This window comes from Amblyomma americanum, chromosome 5 (genome assembly GCF_052857255.1).
Source record: "Amblyomma americanum isolate KBUSLIRL-KWMA chromosome 5, ASM5285725v1, whole genome shotgun sequence".
Taxonomy (NCBI): Eukaryota; Metazoa; Arthropoda; class Arachnida; order Ixodida; family Ixodidae; genus Amblyomma; species Amblyomma americanum.
In genome coordinates this window covers 187,180,519-187,198,997 of record NC_135501.1, presented here as the reverse complement: position 1 = coordinate 187,198,997, position 18,479 = coordinate 187,180,519, and the positions used below count along the sequence as shown (strand labels likewise).

Below are 18,479 nucleotides of genomic sequence, written 5' to 3'. Positions count from 1 at the left end.
GCTTTCGAGATGTTGGTGGCGATCATAAGCAGAAATTTAAACTTTCCAACAGGGTTTTTTTGTGAGGATTGGGGGCTCACTCTCTGCCTATAATGTGCTCGTGACATTTATTTGGCTTATCAATGTATATTGGTCTGTTTTCAGTTTTGCTTTTATACTGGTAATAAACTGTTGCTTCTTGACCCATTTCGAAGCTTTCGCTTCATCAGAATTTTAAGTTTCACTCTGCTGAACAAACAAGGAAACACTGTGTTGTCATTCTGCTTTTACAGGATCTCCTAGCCAAGCGCGCAGAAGGAAACTTGAAGCTGGATGCGGTAACCACTGCTGCAGAGACAACGAAAGCTTCCACATCAGAGCCTGGCATTGCCCTTCTGGATAACCAGGTCTCGGCACTTCAGGGTGACCTCACCAGTCTCTTTGATGAGATTTCTTCCACAAAAGAAAAGCTGGGTACGTTATCATCACAAATGTGGAAAACCTTACGCTTGTTTTAATCCTTTCAATGCGGAAACAATCATTTACTGAAGCAAGCCATAAAAGTATGTTACTGTTGTGAAAATGTTGGTCATATGTTTAGGGGAATCCCCCAAGGTGGTGTAGATTTCTAATAAAAGAGTAATTACTCATTGGCATCCACCCGAGCGCAGCCATACGGCGACAAAGGAAAGCTATACAGCTTTCTCAGAAACTTCGCAGTTAAAGAAAAATTTGGCCTGTCCGGGGTTCGAACCCGGGACCATCGCTTCACCAGAGCAGTCTCTTTTCCAACTGTCCGTTTAGTGCATGCCATCTACCCACATCGACCATGCATGTGCTTTGTATGAACATTCATATGCACATGCTGCATTCTGTATGTGCTGAGCTTGTGATTGCATGTCTGCCTGATTCAGTGCTTTTAATGTGTACGTTTTTACATTATGGTTAAGGTTAAGTAGACCTTCATCAAGGTTTTCTTATGTTGTGGTATTTTAATTATTGACCACGAAATACCACCTGTTGTTCTAAAAGCTAATTATGCTTTGAACAGCTTTACAAACATTGCTTCTTAATAGTTAAGAGTGTTTTACCTCACTCATATTTTACCTCAGTTTAAGTCCTGTAAGATTTGTAGTATATGCAATGTTAGATGGAAACAAAAAAATATAGTAAAATAAAAGAAAGCACAGCCTATTCAAAAGGAATGAACATGACACACAGCACTTTTGCATGAACTTGCACCAACTCCTCTGGTCATCCATGCTTCTGTAAAGGAAGTCATTCCAAGGTTCTGAAATTTCATGCGCATCTCTCCGATTCACCATGCAGGCACCACCTGCTCTCAGCTGCGGGAGTTCCGCGAGGAGTACGAGCACATGAGTGAGTGGCTGCAGCTGATGGAGGATGACATCAAAAACCAGAGGACACTCCTCTGGCCGACGCTGGAAGAGAAGAAGAAGGCATTCGAGACAGCGCAGGTACTTCATTATGCCTGCAACTTGGTGCCGAAGTCCCTAGATAGCGTTGAACAAAAAAAATTTGTCAAGTGGCAACACCCTCTCTGTCCCTGACAACATCCGGCAACACCTGCCTTGTTCGTCCTAAGGTGGTTTGCTGGTGCTCCTATGTGTTCTAGCATAGACCGTGTAAGGTCCTGGTAGAGGTCACCTGACTCTGGGACAGGAGTTTTGGGGCAACTGCCAAGAGGGGGGGGGGGCATGGTGTGTGGGCAGAGCAAGACAGTGTGCAAAGGTGCGGGAAGTCGGAGGGTGGGCAGAGAGAGTCGTCGGTGTGGGTGGTCTTGACTGTATGTGACTGCCGAGAGCGATGATGGTGTGACCGGAGAGGAGAAATGGTATTCGTTTTTGAATTGTTTATTTCTTCGTTTCTTCCACCACAAGCCAGCCTTGCATGATGTATGCCTTCGCATACGTGCCTTTCTTCCAGCACTATTAAAAAAAATTCCCCGTCATGCTTAAAAAAAAAATGTTACGAATTAGGGGGTATCTTTAGAATAACAAAGGAGTGTGCAGGGAAATCGCTGTCCAGTGGGACAGAAAAGAAAAGGAACATGCCTAACTATTTTTATTTCACTTTTTAAATGATCAATGGTATCGTATTCAAGGATAAAAACATACTGCGTGGCAAAGCTTTGGCAAATCTACATGGAAGAAAATGCACCCTTGAGCCTGGTTTTGACTACTTGTGTAAGGGTGCATGATTCAAATTTTGCTAAGGTTAGCAGCTTTAGTGAGCGTTAGGTGATTTTCTTCAATGTTGATCTACCATTTCCTCCGCAGGGTCTCGTTGAAGAGCTTGAGAAGGGTCATGAGACTCTGGACAGGGTGACGCTGCTCGCCCAAGGCTTGCTGACATCACACCTGGACACCTACATCCGCAACCAGCTCACGCTGGTCAGCTCTCGGTACCAGGTCACTCTCAACCTGGCTAAGGTAAGCAAAGCTTGATAGAGTAGACAGAGTGGTCACTTTATAGTGCATAACATTGCAAAATGACACGAGTGATGGCATGCTGTACCACCCTATATTATGGGGCTGTGTCATCTCGCTACGCTACTGTGTCATGACTACAGGACCTGCATGTCCATAGGGATGACACACTGTCAGGACTAAAATGCCGTATCTACTAAGCATTGCAGAAATACTTGACAGATAAAGCTAATTCATTGCATTGCAATACCTCATGCCTTGCAGTGACTTTTGAAGCACTAATGTGAGGGTGTTTGCTGTTTGCTCACTCAGGATATTGCTTTTATTGTTCCTGCAGGACCTGCTGGGCAGGGCACGTGACACGTACAACCAGCACGAGCAGTACCGAACAGCTGCTGTGGCAGCTCGTGAGTGGATGGACAGTATGGCTGCCTCCTTGGCTGAGTGCTCTGGCCCAACTGCTGGCAAGAGTGAGGTGGAGGCTCAGCTTGCCAAAGTGCAGGTGTGTACTGAACGCTTTGCCTCTTCCTTCTGCAATGTCAGCTGTAGCCAGACCCCTTGAGATCTTGTGGTCATCATCTGCGTGAAATGCCCCATCACATAGCAGAGTCACGTGACCCAGTGTCATCAGTCACGTGATTAGTTGTGGGTGGCGGCATCAGTGAACTGATTGACACGTAGGCAGAAAGGAAGCTTTACGTGGGTGAACTTACTCTTGCAAAGCGAATTAACGGGCTCCACTGTGACACAACCAATGAGTGTGGCCGATGAACATAAAGTCAGCAGTTAGGGTCAGCTGCTGTCTTCAACTTATGCTTTGAACCAACCTGCCAGTCACTGCTGTGACTGATCTAGCTTTTATTCATTGAATGCTTTTCCTGTTTTATCGTATGATCTGCTTGGAAAGTTTGCCAGAGCTCTTGCAGACTTCAGTTTTGAAAGCCACCATTTATTGTTCACGTTGAACTCTTGTAACTTGCCCCTTGTGGTGCTCTTTGTCACTGCCAAGTTTTGCTAAACTACATTTTGATCTTTTGTTCAGGGAATGGTGAGGAAGCAAGATGAAGGCCATGCCCTACTGCACTCGGCTCTCACGGCCGGTGAGAAAACCTTGCGGGGCACCCATGCCTCTGGCAAGGCCCCGCTCAACCAGGAGATGCAGGAGCTGCAGAAGCAGTGGGATCGCCTCGTGCTCAAGCTCTCCGACGCCAAGGCAAGTCACTGGCCTGTCAGCCCCTCAGCCGCCGACCCAAACCGTGTGGCAGGAAATGATTTACCTCTTTGAATCTAGAGGATGCTTCGTGATTTGAAAGAGAGAGACAGAAGAGAAAGAAAAAAGGCGGGGTGGTTTTAAGCAGACAAAGTGCTCACCTCCTTATGTATGGCATAGTTTAGTATTCTCCTGGAAGTTTCATTTTTTGTGATGAAAGGTTGCCATGCTGTCGCTTCATTTTGTCATTGATCAAGTTTGTGCATGTATGTATAGAAGGGAGGGAAAGTTGTCCAGGGACGAAACGTAGGGTCAGAAATTTCTAGCTCTTTCACATAACGTGTCCTATTAGACAATTGATGTTGACTGCTGATAAAATGGGTTCTGCTTGAAAGCGGGTTGTACAAGTTACGGCGAGCTGCTGTTGTATGTTTAGCATTTTGATTCAACAGCGCAGAAGTAAAAGAAAACTTAAAAATTTGTTTTCTTAAGACGTAGGCTTAAGTGGTGTGCATGTGCCATGAAAACTTGTTAGTATTTCATGAGTGGATAGCTCCCTATGGTCACTCCTAGGGCTGAGGCAGAAAAAGTCTGCTGATATACTTTTGACATGAAGGAGAGATGAAGACAGGAGTGGCACATAGCTTTGCTACCCTGTAAATTTTACTTCTGTTTTGTCTCAAAGCTGTTCCCTTCAGTTTTCATTCTTTTTCTTTTTCAGTGAAAATTAAAATGGCTTTGAGGAAAGGAAAGTAACTGTCTCGCTTCTTGGTTGTCACCAAAACCAAGCCATGAAGGAAGGAATGAAGGAGAGAGTGAACTAAAGAAGAGAGAAAGAGTGTGGGTGTAGTGCAGGGCTCTGAATGTGATTTTCATCACCCGGGGTTCTTTAACAGGCACTGGCATCGCACTGTACCTGGGGGCCTTTTGTGTTTCACTTCCACGCAATGCAGGCTGCTGCAGCTGATATTGTGTGTCCTGGGATTCAGCAGTTGAGAGCCCCAGCCACTGAGCCACCGCGCAGTCCCTTTTATTTTCGCTTTTTTAATGAGAAAGCATTATAAGGCTCGTCAGCAAGGAAACCTAGGAGCGTTGACCAGCAGCAGTGGTCCGTAAATCGCCCAGTGATGTCGTTGTCATCTCTCATCAAGTCATCAGTAGACCATAAGGTAGTGACGTCTACACCAAAGAAAAAAATTGGCAGGGGCTTAGCTCGGCTATGCCAGGATATACGTAGCGAAAGCTAAGGCACAGCTTGGTTAGCCTTGGTTAATCTTGATCGCAAGTCCAGGTTAGTCTTGTTGTCTGGCTAGTTGTTGTCACGTGGTTCGTCACGCAATTGGTCACGCGACCAGTCACGTGGTTGGTCACGTGGTGCGGTGCGACCACGGTGGGAATGCGAGCACGACGAAACTGCAAGTTCGTGACCTATGTAGCTTTCGCTAAAAAATAAAAATCCTTCCGAAGGTGCAGGGATTTGAACCAAGGACCTTCAAATTGCGAGGCAAGCACGCAGCGCATAGGCCACAAGACCGCATTGCTTCTTGGCAAATTACGGCGAACCTAGTGGATGCGCTTCTTTAGGATCTATGCTAATGAGTAGATGCATCATTATAAAGGAAGGAGTCTTTAATAAACCTTGCAGCAGAGCTCATGAGGAGTCATTGCTTTCACAGTCAAAGTACATGAGTAGTTTTAGTGCCCTCCGTAATTTTGTCTTGACCACTGTACCGGTGTGGGAACGCGTCACTGGACTCTGATCTTTTTCTTTTTTTCAGGTCTCCCTGGAAACAGCACTCCTCCAGTGGACCGACTACAGTTCCTCGGAGCAGCGCCTCCTCCAGTGGATTGAAGACCACGACAACCAGCTGGAAGAGGTCAAGAAGAAACGCCAGAGTGCCTCTGTCAAGGAGTCAGTCACACAGCGCAAGGCTAGGCTGAGGAGGGCAAATGTAAGGCTCGGCTTGGATTGGCTGCCGAAATTCCTTTGAGATCATCTCCATCTCTTTCTTGTATATATTAGTTTCGGCTGGAAGTGGCTTAATAGAAGCCACCACTGCAGCAAATCCTTATTTCTTTTTTTATTGTTACTGCATGCTACACTGTTGGCATCCAATATACACAGCTAGTCAAGTAGCGATTTAATGAAGTTCTAGGGAGGTGGTTTTATTAAAATGTTTATTAAAATAAAAAAGCATTTGGCTATCTGGCTATTTGTGAGGCAATCATTTTGTTTATTATAAATAATAAGAAAATAAAATTGTGTCAAGTTTGGCTGAAGTCAAAATATATTGTTGATGTTGATGCTAATGGCACAATGCATTATTCTATTGAAAGGCATTAGTTGCAGTGCACTGTGATTTGCGATATAGCAGTTTTATATCGGCAGTTATGAATAAATCAGTTTGATTCTCAGCTTCACAAAGCTGTGTGCAGACAAAATGCAAAGTTTCAGTATCTGATTCTGATGTTTCCTGATTCACCATATCTCGTCTGCACCCTGTAGCCCCCCTAAATATATAAATACTGATGATCCAAGCATCTGTGAGACAAACATGTACTGCACTGTACATTGAAGCTTGCTGTGGCAATTCCTAACAGAAAGAGCGATGGATTGCTTAATTGCATATCTTTCACAGCTTACTTTTGCATAATTACATTTCCTCTTTTGTTTTCTCTCCTGATTCAGAGCCTTGTAAAGGATGTCGAGTCATTTGAGCCCATGGTCGAGTCTCTCGCCGTCAAGGCACAAGAGCTCCAACAGACGTCAGCAGCTCCAAAGCCTGAGATTTCAGGAAAGTACAGCACCCTGGCTGGCTCTGTCAAGGTAAGTCACTGTTTCTCTGAAACACTGTATAGCAAGCCGACAATGTGCATTTGTTATGGCTATCGCTCTGTTCGCTCCAGCTAATTTTGCTTATTGACTCTTGTCCTGTCAGCTGCTTTAGTGCACCGTTCTGCTTGGTGAATGTGCAGGAATATCTGCGGCAGCAGAAATCTGTCATGGGCCACCTGCAAGAGTTCATGGACGCATGTGCTAACCTCAGCTCCTGGCTGGAACAAGCTCAGGAAAAACTGAATAAGTGCGCCGAACCATCGGGCGACCGCAACGAGCTTAGGAGCAAGCATGGCACCCTCAAGGTGAATTTGACTGCTTTTATTGAATTTTTCTTTCTTTTTTATGATGTCCGTGAATGACATGGATAAATGAGAACTACATGAATTAAAGCTGATTGATGTGCTGAACGTTCCTGGACACAAAACTTCAATGGCATCAGCTATGTTCGTACATATGAGGAATGGAAGTATTCTGACCTTTTCTTAATTTTTTTTGTAGATCGTAATAGGCGTGATATTTGAATGCTTTCTTGGCTAGAAGTACGAAATGTTAGCATCATTATACCTTGTCTTAAAATCTATATGTTCTCTTAGACACCACTGTATGAAAATCTATGTACTTTGTATGTATGTAAATGTATGTAAAATACATTGTATGTAAAATATATGTAAAATATCAAACATATGTAAAATATCACTAGCTATGACATGGCTAGTGATATTGTTGTGGTTACTAGTCACATTGCTAGTCACTGTAATTATCGGTTGTGAAAGTAGTAAGCTCTGTAGCTGAGTGAAAAGGAGGGTATCGAAAAAACCCTGATTTATGTTCATATTGAAGTGTCAAGTCAGCTGTGGCAGTTATCTTTTATTTGCATCATAGAGTGAATTGTCCTTGTTCTGACACTTCTGGCAATGACTGCAGTCCCTGTTATGCACTTCTAACTGCAGCTTCAAGGCATTTGTGAACGACAGTCATGTACTAATATTTCTTGCAACCATGGCAGGTACTGGAAGCAGAACAGGAGGAAGGCCAGAAGCGGCTGCAGCTGATGCTTGCCCTGGCAGAGACAGCACGAGGCTTCATGGAGGACGAAGTGGAACAGCAGCACGTTGATCAAGAGGCCGGGCAGCTAGTGAAGGCTGTCGAAGAATTCGAAGAACGCATGGCACAGGTGTGGATGCGCTCACCTTACTACATTTTGCTATCGCATTCTTTAGCATTTTTAAAAAGAAAAAAAATTATGGCAAGGCACGCAGTGACACTGCTGGTGCAAGCAGCATTCTTTTCTCTATTTGTTTGCACTGCTCGCATGTGGAATACCTCGTGGCTTATGCACAGGCCAGTATTCTGTGGGTTCCAGCCTCTAAGACTTTCTTTCTCTGACTTAATGTCTGACTTAATGCCTGACTTAATGTTTATTGGTTCTTATTGTCATGGTTTGCAAGCAACTAGAGTAACAGACATATATGACTTCTTGATTTTGGCAGTAACAGCAATTTAAACTGCGATGGGCTGATTTTGCTACAAATCCAAGTTTGTGCACTGGATGTTAGTCCAGGTGTCCAGTATTGGGATCTCTCTTGAGCTCGGGATGGTCTCCAACTGTGAATGCCCACTGTTCAACGCAGGTCAAGTCAGCCCTGGACGTGGGCCTCGTCAAGTGGGACGAGTACGAGGAACAGTTCCGCCGTTGCCAGGACTGGCTGAACCAGCATGAACCACAGGTTCGCTCGTTCCAGCAACTGCAGCCGGACCTCGAGTCTAAGCGCATCAAGCTGGAGGAATTCCAGGCAAGTTGGCTGGAGTGTTGTGCTGATTGCTTTATTTTGCAATATCGCTGTGCCTCTGTATCATGTTTTGTACAGCTTCTTATAGTTAGCTGTTTGCTATTTGCTGATCAATAAACATGGACGAAAGATTGAAATATCAGAGGAAATGTTGACCGCCATCCCATTTTGATGAGAATAGTCTTTCACAAACCTGACTGGCTTTTCTGTTCCTGCAGGTTCTACTGCAGACGGTGTTTGAGTGGCAGTCCGAGTTCGACACGCTCAACCTAAAGGCGCAGCTGCTGCTCGAGACATACTCGGACTCGAGCATCTGCAACCAGTTCACGCAGCTGTCGGCACGCTACACAAGCCTGCTGTCGCTGGCCAAAGAGGTGCTGCACTCCCTGGAGCAGCATTACCAGGAGCACCAGCAGCAGCAGTGCATGTACGGCGAGGTGTCCGAACTTCTGGACAGCACACACGAACGCCTGCGCGAGCTCCAGAAGCCCTCGGCCACCCTGGACGATGCCGAGTCGCGCCTGAGGAGCCTTGACCTCCTGTGGGCAACATTACAGCAGGGTCGGAACAAGGTCTGGCATGCTTTTGCAGCACCCTCATTTGTTTACTGCTGGACAGTATGCAAACTAGAATTGAGCAAGACGGTGTCTCATTCTAATGCCAACATAACATTGTGAGAACTAGCAGTGTTAACGGGTCCTGCCTCACACCAGAGCCGAGGATTTGACTTCAGTACCCAAATAAGCTTCGTGCCCCTGTTTGTTTGTCTCATATGTATGTCACTGTACTTTAGCACGGTAACTTGAACCCAAAGCCAACGTTTTGAAAAAAAGAAAAAGATTGTCAATATTGTCTTTGTGCTGTTGTCCTGACATCTGACTGAGAGGCCCATCCTTGCTCATTCCTAATTCTTACAAGTTTCCATTTTGGCATTATTTTCTTGTAGGACTAGGCAGCGGAATGCAAGCCTTTTTTTTGTGCAAATGGCAGAGAAAATACCTTGTGAAGTTTAAATAAGGTCTCTAACTTTCCACAGTGCAAGGATTTTAAATTCCTTGAATTGAAAATGAACACTGCAATATTCTGCAGGAGACTGCCTCGCATACTTCAAATGTAATTGAAATTGAACGTGGGTGTTGCAATTTGTCAAGTACCACTTGGTATTTATTCCCTTCGCTTGAAGAATGGTGCTTGTTTGACAAAATTCTCCTGCAGCGACTCAGTGATTTCTTTTATTATGCCCTGATGCACAGTCCTGTGCCTTCTGGCTTCTGGGTGAGCATACTCACTAGTGGGATGCAGGTCTACAAAAGTTTGGCAGCCGCTTGAGGCTCACTATCGTTCGTGGATGATCTAATATGTACCACAACAAGATAAAGAAGACCCTGGATACTGGGCATTGCTCGAAACTAAAAGCATTTTTTTGCCGCTACTATAAATAATTCTTTCAAAAGGCACCAGTATCCCATAAAAGGATGCTAGCATATTGTCGCCAGAGCCACCAACCTGACACGCAAGCTTGCTTGAGCAGATAAGGAAAGCACGCATGCTAAGGCTTCAGCAGAACATTGTTACGTGACTCTCACTTTCAAGAAAATTCAGATTACCTTATTTACTTGGGTATGAAACAATATTTTTCCTGAGATCATCTGGCTCAGAACGCACCTCACATTATATTTGGGAACCAAGATACAGATATAGTGCCTTCTGTTTTTTCCCCAGCTTATCAAAATAGCTGAACTGACTTTTTGCCACCAGACTAGTGAGCCACTAAGAAGCCAGATTTGCAATGACCTTCAGGTAAACCCCATGGCATATAAAAGGAGCAAAGGAAAATGAAAGAAGGTGGGGAGAGCTGTTGGTGAAGAGGAGGCACTGAAGGTTCAGTGGAGGAGGGGAAGGAAAGAACGGTAAACAGGAGCAGTACTAGGCAGAACGAAACACCAAGCGGCGGCGGCATGGTGGTGATGGCTATAGTTGTCCCGAACAGTTTGAGATTAACTCCCCTCTCGTGTATGTGTCGAATTACAGCAAATTAGTGATTTTTCTTTTTTTCTGTCATTCCTACTGATGTCCGTAACAATGACATCAAAAAGAGACGATGTAACTGCTAAAACACAATTCTGCATAAAGTGCTAAATCTCCAATTTTTTGTGGAATCGCTGGAAAGTAGGGTCCTTGAGTATAAATGATAGAACCAGAGAACACTGTTTCACAATTTAAAGTTTAATTTCTGGCCGCCGCGGTGGTTCAGTGATTATGCCGCTCGACTGCTGACCCGAAAGGTGTGGGTTCGATCCTGGCTGCGGCGGTCGAATTTCGATGGAGGCGAAGTTCTAGAGACCCGTGTACTCTGCGATGTCAGTGCACGTTAAAGAACCCCAGGTGGTCGAAATTCCCGGAGTCCTTCACTAACGGCGTCCCTCATAGCCTGAGTCGCTTCGGGACGTTAAACCTCCATAAACCTATTATAATTTCTCATGCAAAGAGCAAACGGGACAGACTTGTGAAGGCATCTGCAGTTAACCTGCACCTATGCTGGTGAAATAAAAATTTGTTGAAAACTCATTATGCCTTGAGAAAACTGATACTTGCCACAAGTACTCTGAAAGCATAAGGCCATGCATACTGCCATTTGCTAGCCCTCTCATACAATGCTGAGTGCATGAATTTCGAGTACTGAAATTACAAGTTTGTAAATCCTAGTTTTAACATACAAAGGGCTAACTTGAGAATAATGTAGTGATGGGATGCCTATTTTCTTTCCTGCATTGAGTACTTAACGCAGCTGACAGTAGCAAACATCGGTAGTTTTGTGGTGGTTTTGGCTTAAGCTGTCTGGAACAAAAACTTGGCAGAGTTATAGTTGTTTTTTTCACTGCAGATTTTATTTGCTTTGTGTCCGCAATTTTATTCAGGGAAGAACACCACTACATTCTCATGCAGGTGTCTTACATGATGGAGCTTACAGACAAAGTGATCGAGACCACGTCCACGGAAGGCATCAAAACAATCCGTGAAAGTGCCGACAATACATCCGCCGAGTTTGAGCGCCTGCTTCAGGAAGTCTCGGCAGCCCGCTCGGCACTCTCCGAGCAGCTGTCAGCCCTCGGAGGGCTTGCCCAGGAGCTACAGCAGTTCGAGTCGTGGCTGAGTGAAGCTCGGGCACAACTTGCCGAAGCTAAATCAGGCGCAGAACAGGCATCTGGCGCAGTGGAGAAGAAAACACGCCTCGACAAGATCAAGGCGATCGCTGCCGATGCCGCCTCCAAGTCCGGCACTGTGGCTAGTCTAGAGAAACGACTCCAGGAGACTCAGCAGCTGAACACGCCAGAACGCAAGAAGATGATTGCGGACTTCGCTGAACTCCAGAAGGAAGCCGAAGAGCTGGCATCCCGCCTTGAGAAGGAAGTGGAAGCTCTGGAACGACAGCGGTCCATCCACGCTCAGGCCATCCAGTGGCTGAAGGAAGCCAAGCTGAAGCTGCAGAAATGTGCCGACGCTACCGGCAGTCAAGCCGTCGTCCGTGAGAAGGCAACCCAGCTTTCGAAGCTCAGAGAAAGCCTGCCTGCGGGAGTTGCTCTCGTCAAAGACGTCGCGCAGTGCACGGAGGAAGTGTCCCCGTGTCTGAACCAGTCTGGCAAGGAGCGGCTCCAGGAGAACCTCCAGGACTTGCGCCAGGACTTGGAACAACTCGAGCATGGCGTTGAGGATGCTCAGGATGCTCTCGACGAGAGCCTGCAGTGCTGGGAGCGCTTTGGAGAACTGTATGGCACCATGTCTCAGTGGCTGTCGCAGTTTGAAGGGAACGCTAAGGCCGCCCTGGCATCTACAGCTGTTGACGCAGATCACCTGAAGCAGCTAAAGGTAAGTAAAGTCTTAACTGCCTCATTTTTTTTTAATAGATTGCGCATTTCATAGTTTCAACTGTGCCCACAGTCTGTGACTTCTGCTAGTATTCTATGGTCCTTTATTCTGCACATATGGAGCACCCATCTAACCTTTAGTTCTCTTTGATCTTATAATTTGTCCAATTTATGTCTATTCCATTCCTTCTATTTTTTTGTAGTTAAGCCTGCATGTCCTAGTGATATTCTAACAAGAGCCAACTTTTTGCTATAATGCGTGGGTGAAAAGGACAGTGAATATTTCTGCCTAGTTTTCGCGTTTCATGCTTACTATGCCAAAGTGTAATTCTTATGGCATCATAGTTTCACAAGCCAAATGAGTACTATTTGTTTATTTAATAGCAGTTGTCAGTGGTTGCTATCACCTTGAGGTCACTTTCTTGGCACTGTGAGTAAATAACTGAAGAACTTTGATTCTACCATCAGAAACAGTTAATCTACTTCAGAAATTTATATGAGGCAAGAGCAGTAAGGAGTAACAATCTCTGTGTACCATGCGAGAAGACATGCAAAATGCATTGTGGACAATATCGATGAAGTTGTTGCTTGCACTTCTAAACTTCAGCTAAGTTGCCAAAGTGTAAGGCTCATAATGAAGAGGAAGTATGGTGTTGTTCATAATGACATACTTATTGTGAACATTAAATTAATAACTGAGCTTGCTACATAGTGCACGTGTGAACCCTCAACTGCTGACGCAGGCTCTCCTGGAAGAGGCATCCTTCCATAAGCCTGACATGGAGGAAATGAATGAAGAGTGCGAGCGCCTCCTCCTGGTCAGTGCACAGACATCAGTTCGGGACCAGGCCGTCAAGCTGTCCACCGCCTACACGTCACTTGTGGCAGCTCTGCAGGTACGTGGGAACCCTAGTGTCTGAGAAACTGGTCGCACGGTCGTGAAATTTATGGCCTGCTTTTATTTTAATTTTTTTCTCATCTCTGCTGCTTTTCTGCTGTGCCTGTCTACTAGTGCGACCACTAGTGTGACTAGTCTGGCCAACCCTTTGTAGCTTAGTATTCCTGGACAGCAAAGTCATCTGGGTGGCTAAATATATCTTGATAAGAGCTTTTTGTATGTCATATAAACACATACACACGCTATTCAACAAGTATTACTTTCTTTGGACCGCAGCGGTTGAGCATCCGCCTCACATGCGGGAGGTGCGGGGTTCGATCTCCAGTGCCACCGGGTACCCACCGGTGATACAATGGGTACAAGCTTTCCCCTGGTCTGGTGCTCGGCTTATTTAGGGTGAAATGCTTGGGAAATGGGTCTTCGACCCCACCTTGAGAAAGAGAAAATACTTTGTGCCATGGCGCTCTTTGGCCGTAGATGCCCTTGCACCATAAAAATCCATCATCATCATTACTTTCTTTGTGTTCTTGGTCGGTGATATCAAATCAATAATTACATTCTTTGTTAATGCCTCTGTTGTTGAATTTTCTTTGAGGAAAATTTATGTCAAGCAGGCCTAAGCAGTCACAGGCATAACTATTTGTTATTGCTTACAGTATCTCTGTAGTTACGGGAGGGGCACATATTAATGAGTGCAGCATGTCTACAGGGATTACTGAGATGTCTCTTATAGTACGAGTGCATGACATTGGGCACGCTCGGGTACGGTCATGTGTGCAGTTAGTGGTCAGACATATGGTGTCCGTCTCCAGCTGAGAAAGCATTGGAGCAGCAACTGTTTTGGTTTTACGTGCTTATTTCCTAACTTTCTTTTCTTGCTCTGCTTAATTTTTCAACCTCTCCAGGAAAATGTGACCAAGCTGCAGCGTACTTTGGGCAGCCAGGAAGAGTTTGACAAGGCCAAGCAGAAGTTTGTCCAGTGGCTCGAAGCTGCACAGAAAAAGCTCAGTGCTGCCAAGGAGCCCGGCACAGACCTGGCCACTGTGCAGAAACATCTTGCAGAACTCAAGGTGCGACGCTGACAGTATTTTGGCAGCGAAATTCGCTGTTTTTATGGAAATCTTTGTTTGATGAAACTTCATCCGTCTAGCAAAGCTTGCTCATTTTGACACTCAATTTTCCGACTGTTTGTTTCAGGAACTTCATCAGAGTCTTTCTGAAGGAAAGCACCTGTTTGATGTTGTCACAGAAGCAGCCAGTAAGATTCAAGGCCTGTCAGATGTCGGCCAGAGTCCCATTCGCTCTCAGGTAGGCTGCAGCTGTCTTGGATGCATGCATCCAGTTTCATTTTACTCTGTGCTTTTTGAAGAACTGAGGTTTTGTAAAGGTATGTAACCGCTGCCGTCACTGCTACCATGCTAATGAAGCGCATTACTTTACACTAAATACTTCATAAATTCTTTTGTTTTATCTTCATGATATTAGAACGTAGTTGTTTTCAGTACATAGGTACAACTGCACATTAGTTCTTTGTCATCAAGCTACAGTGACCATATGTACAGCTACTTCCTGCTGTTTTTCTGTGCTACTTGGCACTGACTGACAGTTTTTGTGGTAATGGCAGCCATATTTCTGCCATCAAAGCTCTAGTGTGTTGCCCTATTGAGATTGAGGCTCAGTTAGAACCTGGCAGCTGCATATAGAAAAAAAAAAACTGGAAGCTCGTACTGTTGGAAAGCGTGGATTGAAGGCAATGAAGACAGCTTGAAATCTGCGTCTTGCAAGCCAAGCCCTGCGAGCAGAGTGGAAATCAACTTGCGGCTGTTTTATCATGCAAGGTTTTCAACTGCCTTTCAGCATTGACTGAGCATTGGCGCTTTCTTTAAATTCTTCCTCAGGTGGATAGTCTTCGTGACCAACTAACCACGCTCGAGCAACTGACAAGCGAGGCGACAGGACGGCTGGCTTCGCTTCAATCCCGCTGGCAAGAGCTGATGCAGGGAGCCGACACGCTGAAGGCCTCGCTGCAGGAAGTGGAAGAGACACTGAAGGAGCGACCAGTCTCAGGCGGAGACCTTGTCCAAATCCGCTGCCTTGTCGAGCAGTACAAGGTGTTTATACACTTGTTCATATACGCACTTATCTGCCTCTTCATCTACACATGGGACTTCCCACCGACAGAGTGCAAGTGGCCCTGATTGTAGCCCATAGGTTAATCCATTGACTGGAAGGATTGGTTTTCATTTATCTCGTGGACCTTGAATTCCTTTGCTAGACTTTTAGCTATATTTTCTGTAGTTATGTTGTCTCGTACGACATAGCACAACGTTTAAACTGGCAAACCTCACCGCTATTAGTTGTGCTAGGTTTCTGTGCTGTTTTCTGAAAAATTGGGTTTTCTATCTTCAGATTTATTAGTTTGTTTTATTAGTTCATTGTCTGCAGTAGTCCTTGAGCATTGCTTCTGCAGCATTTAGGTAAAAAAACTTAAGTTCAAATAATTTTTAAAAACTAAGAAAAACAAAAATAATGCAAAAAAAAGTTGTGTAGTGTAAGGTTAGGGCACTCATGGAGAAGAACACTTCGAAATATATGAAGAACGGGTAGCCATTCAAATTTGAAAATATTTTTCAAATATTTAGTGTGATGATTTAATGAAAACGTACTGATGAATGTACCTTTAAAAAGGTTGTTTGGAGCCTCTAAACAGGCCTTAAAACTGCACTTAAAATAGCATGCGTCTAACTGTCTACACCAAATCAGTTCTGTATCTGGACTTTATCAAGTTCAGTTTAAATTCTGGACAGCAGCGAATTCTTGCACTGACTTTCCTGATGTAACTTAAACTGGTACAAAAGAAAATTCAACAGGTACATGCACTAAAGGTCATGGAGTATACACTGCAAAATTTAAAATCATAATTGTTCTTTTCACTTTCTTCACTTCCTATGATGTGGTAGGAAAATTGAGATATGTGGAAAGGGAGGGAAGCACTCATGTTTAATGTTGAAGTGCAAATGCTTTTGTTACATATTACAATACCATCTTGCAGTTTAACAAGTAGATTTACTACCTGGGTAATATAGCCATTCAGGTAGGAGTCACCTGTTTTTCCTGCTCTTCTGATGACACTTATTTTTGTGCTTTTTACTTGTTACTTAATTTTTACTTATTTGTGCACTTATCCGTAGATACCTACCTCCTTAGTACAGAGTATTAATTCTCTACCATCTTGTGTATAAAAATTAAGAATGAGCATTTTTATTGTTTATATGTACAGTATTTTAGGTTGGCTCCTGATATTTACCATTTAACCTGTGTTGTGCACTGTGTATATTTATTTTAAATCTTTATCTTACTGCTTGTATAGCATTTATCTCACTGTGTTCATCTTTCTTCATTGTATCTTCTTGTAAGGTCATCATTTACCATCACTGAACGAAAGGCTACCTGTAAGGATTCTGTAAGCAATAAACCAGTCATTGGAGTGCTTGACTTCGTGTTAGTTATGTTTGTCATGCATGTCCTTAGAACTAGCTAACTTAGTTGCATGTTAACTAATTGATTAGCACTTAGTATTGCAAAGTACGGGAAAGGTAAGAGTTAGTGTTGATTTACATGTTTGTTAACTTGGTCCGTTTGTGTCATAGTGCATGTGGTTTGTCGTACCTTAGGGTTATGATAAAACTGGCGATTTAAGCAGGATGGGCGCTCTAATTTGGGTTGCCGATCTTTGTTCCTCGACAGCATGTAGCCCGTAGCCTGGATGACCACAAGCAGAAGCTGAAAGACCTCCGAGTCGAAGCCTCCGAGTTGGCCGAAAAGACGGATGGTGGAGAGGTGCTTCCTGTGCTACGAGAAATGGGAGATCAATTGGACTCACTGCAAAAGAAGTGTCAGGTACTTATCCTTTTTTTCTTCAGATGCTCTAAATAAAATGGCATGGCTTCATTGTGGGATTCATCGTGGTGATGCCTGCAAATAATTCCACTGATGACTGCAGCTTAAAAAAGGCATTTCTAGAGGAAGCATCTGATGTTCTGAAGTTATCAGCTTGTGCCTAAGTACAGACTTTGCCCCTAAAGGGCAGTAATGAACTTTTCATGGCATTTCATGTACCTATATTTAGGGTCTGTGTTCAGGCGTGCAACTATTCTCAACAAAGAAATCATTAGTTTAGCCGAAAACAAAATCTTACTTTTTTTTAAAATTGTACTGGCAGTGACAATTCGTGCAGATACATGGCCAGACATGCTACCTGCCAGAACAGTGTAAATATCTGGTTATAAATTACCGTTAGCCCCGGTGGAGCTGAATCACAGTATGCGAGACAACTGAGTGAAAGCAAAGTTTACCAGAGCGAATTCTAATAATGTGCTTTGGTTTCAGAGCGTACTCGACTCACTGGAGTCCGAGCTGCACGATGCCCAGAGCTACCACAAGGCTCTGCAGGAGGCCGAGAAGTGGCTGCTGCAGATGTCCTTCCCGGTCATGGCTCAGCACTCCCTGCAGGTGCTCAACAAGCAGCAGACACAGGACCAAATCGACAAGTACAAGGTGGGGCCCGCTGTGTCTGTACCTGTCGCAGTGGCTGAATAGCTGTGGCTCTCTGATGCTGAGCACGAGGTCGCTGGATCAAATCCTTGTTGCATATTGATGGAGGCGAGATGTAAAAATGTTCATGTGCCATGGGACGTAAAAGAACCTGAGGCGGTTGAAATTAACTCAGAGCCCTCCTCTACGGCAACTCCTTCCCTCTCTCATTTAACCCCCTTTCTTCCATCTTCCTGTGTCAGCAAAAGCATGTTTACATGTTTAACCATTTCTTCGTGGTGGGCAACGTTTTGCATTATTTTCTGTTCGATTGCATTCCTTTATACTTCATTCTATTACAAGCACATCGTTTCTTAAATTGTCAAGCTCACGTTCATAAGAAGTGACACAGCTTTGCTTGTAATTTGCATTCAGGGCATTCTGGCCGAGGTCAAGCAATACCAGTCCACCCTTGATGACGTGAAGGCCAAGGGTCGAGGCTTGGTCAACCGCTACAAAAAAGATGCGCCCCAGCTCGAGCAGCAGGTGCAGTCCCAGCTCGACAACATCCAGGAGAGCTATGACGCACTCCTGACAGGTGCAAACCAAGTCCTGGTGAGCACGACGAAATTTGCGTTGACCCCCTCTGTATTGCTTTGAAGTGCGATTGCGAGGTGCCTGGAACTTGTGCTTCACTCGGCAATTGCCGAAGGGACTAGAGGCTCGAAATAGGGGAGGAGATTGGTGAATGAAGTTGCATCTGCCATAAACATTACAAGTCAGATTTATTGCTCAATAACACAGTGAGCAAAACTTGAATTTCATCTTTGTTTAAAGTTACTCTGTACCAGTGACTGCTTTCTGAAAGCTGTAATAGGAGTATTCTCAGCATAGAATGTAACAATGCAGTTGTG

The 18,479-nt window shown here is 44.6% G+C and overlaps 1 protein-coding gene across 1 annotated transcript in view; it reads left to right on the top strand.

Annotated features, from left to right (window-relative positions):
- The window catches only part of LOC144134475 (uncharacterized), a 377,143-nt gene that overhangs the window by 177,961 nt on the left and 180,703 nt on the right, over window positions 1–18,479 (top strand). The window contains exons 79-97 of the mRNA XM_077667385.1: window positions 273–453; window positions 1,309–1,457; window positions 2,280–2,432; window positions 2,767–2,931; window positions 3,472–3,642; window positions 5,418–5,591; window positions 6,329–6,466; window positions 6,616–6,780; window positions 7,485–7,652; window positions 8,110–8,271; window positions 8,487–8,840; window positions 11,215–12,135; window positions 12,878–13,030; window positions 13,938–14,102; window positions 14,230–14,340; window positions 14,931–15,143; window positions 16,780–16,932; window positions 17,422–17,589; window positions 18,001–18,180. Of these exons, the coding sequence (XP_077523511.1) occupies window positions 273–453; window positions 1,309–1,457; window positions 2,280–2,432; window positions 2,767–2,931; window positions 3,472–3,642; window positions 5,418–5,591; window positions 6,329–6,466; window positions 6,616–6,780; window positions 7,485–7,652; window positions 8,110–8,271; window positions 8,487–8,840; window positions 11,215–12,135; window positions 12,878–13,030; window positions 13,938–14,102; window positions 14,230–14,340; window positions 14,931–15,143; window positions 16,780–16,932; window positions 17,422–17,589; window positions 18,001–18,180 (4,044 nt within the window). The remainder of the gene's footprint in view (window positions 1–272; window positions 454–1,308; window positions 1,458–2,279; window positions 2,433–2,766; window positions 2,932–3,471; window positions 3,643–5,417; window positions 5,592–6,328; window positions 6,467–6,615; window positions 6,781–7,484; window positions 7,653–8,109; window positions 8,272–8,486; window positions 8,841–11,214; window positions 12,136–12,877; window positions 13,031–13,937; window positions 14,103–14,229; window positions 14,341–14,930; window positions 15,144–16,779; window positions 16,933–17,421; window positions 17,590–18,000; window positions 18,181–18,479) is intronic.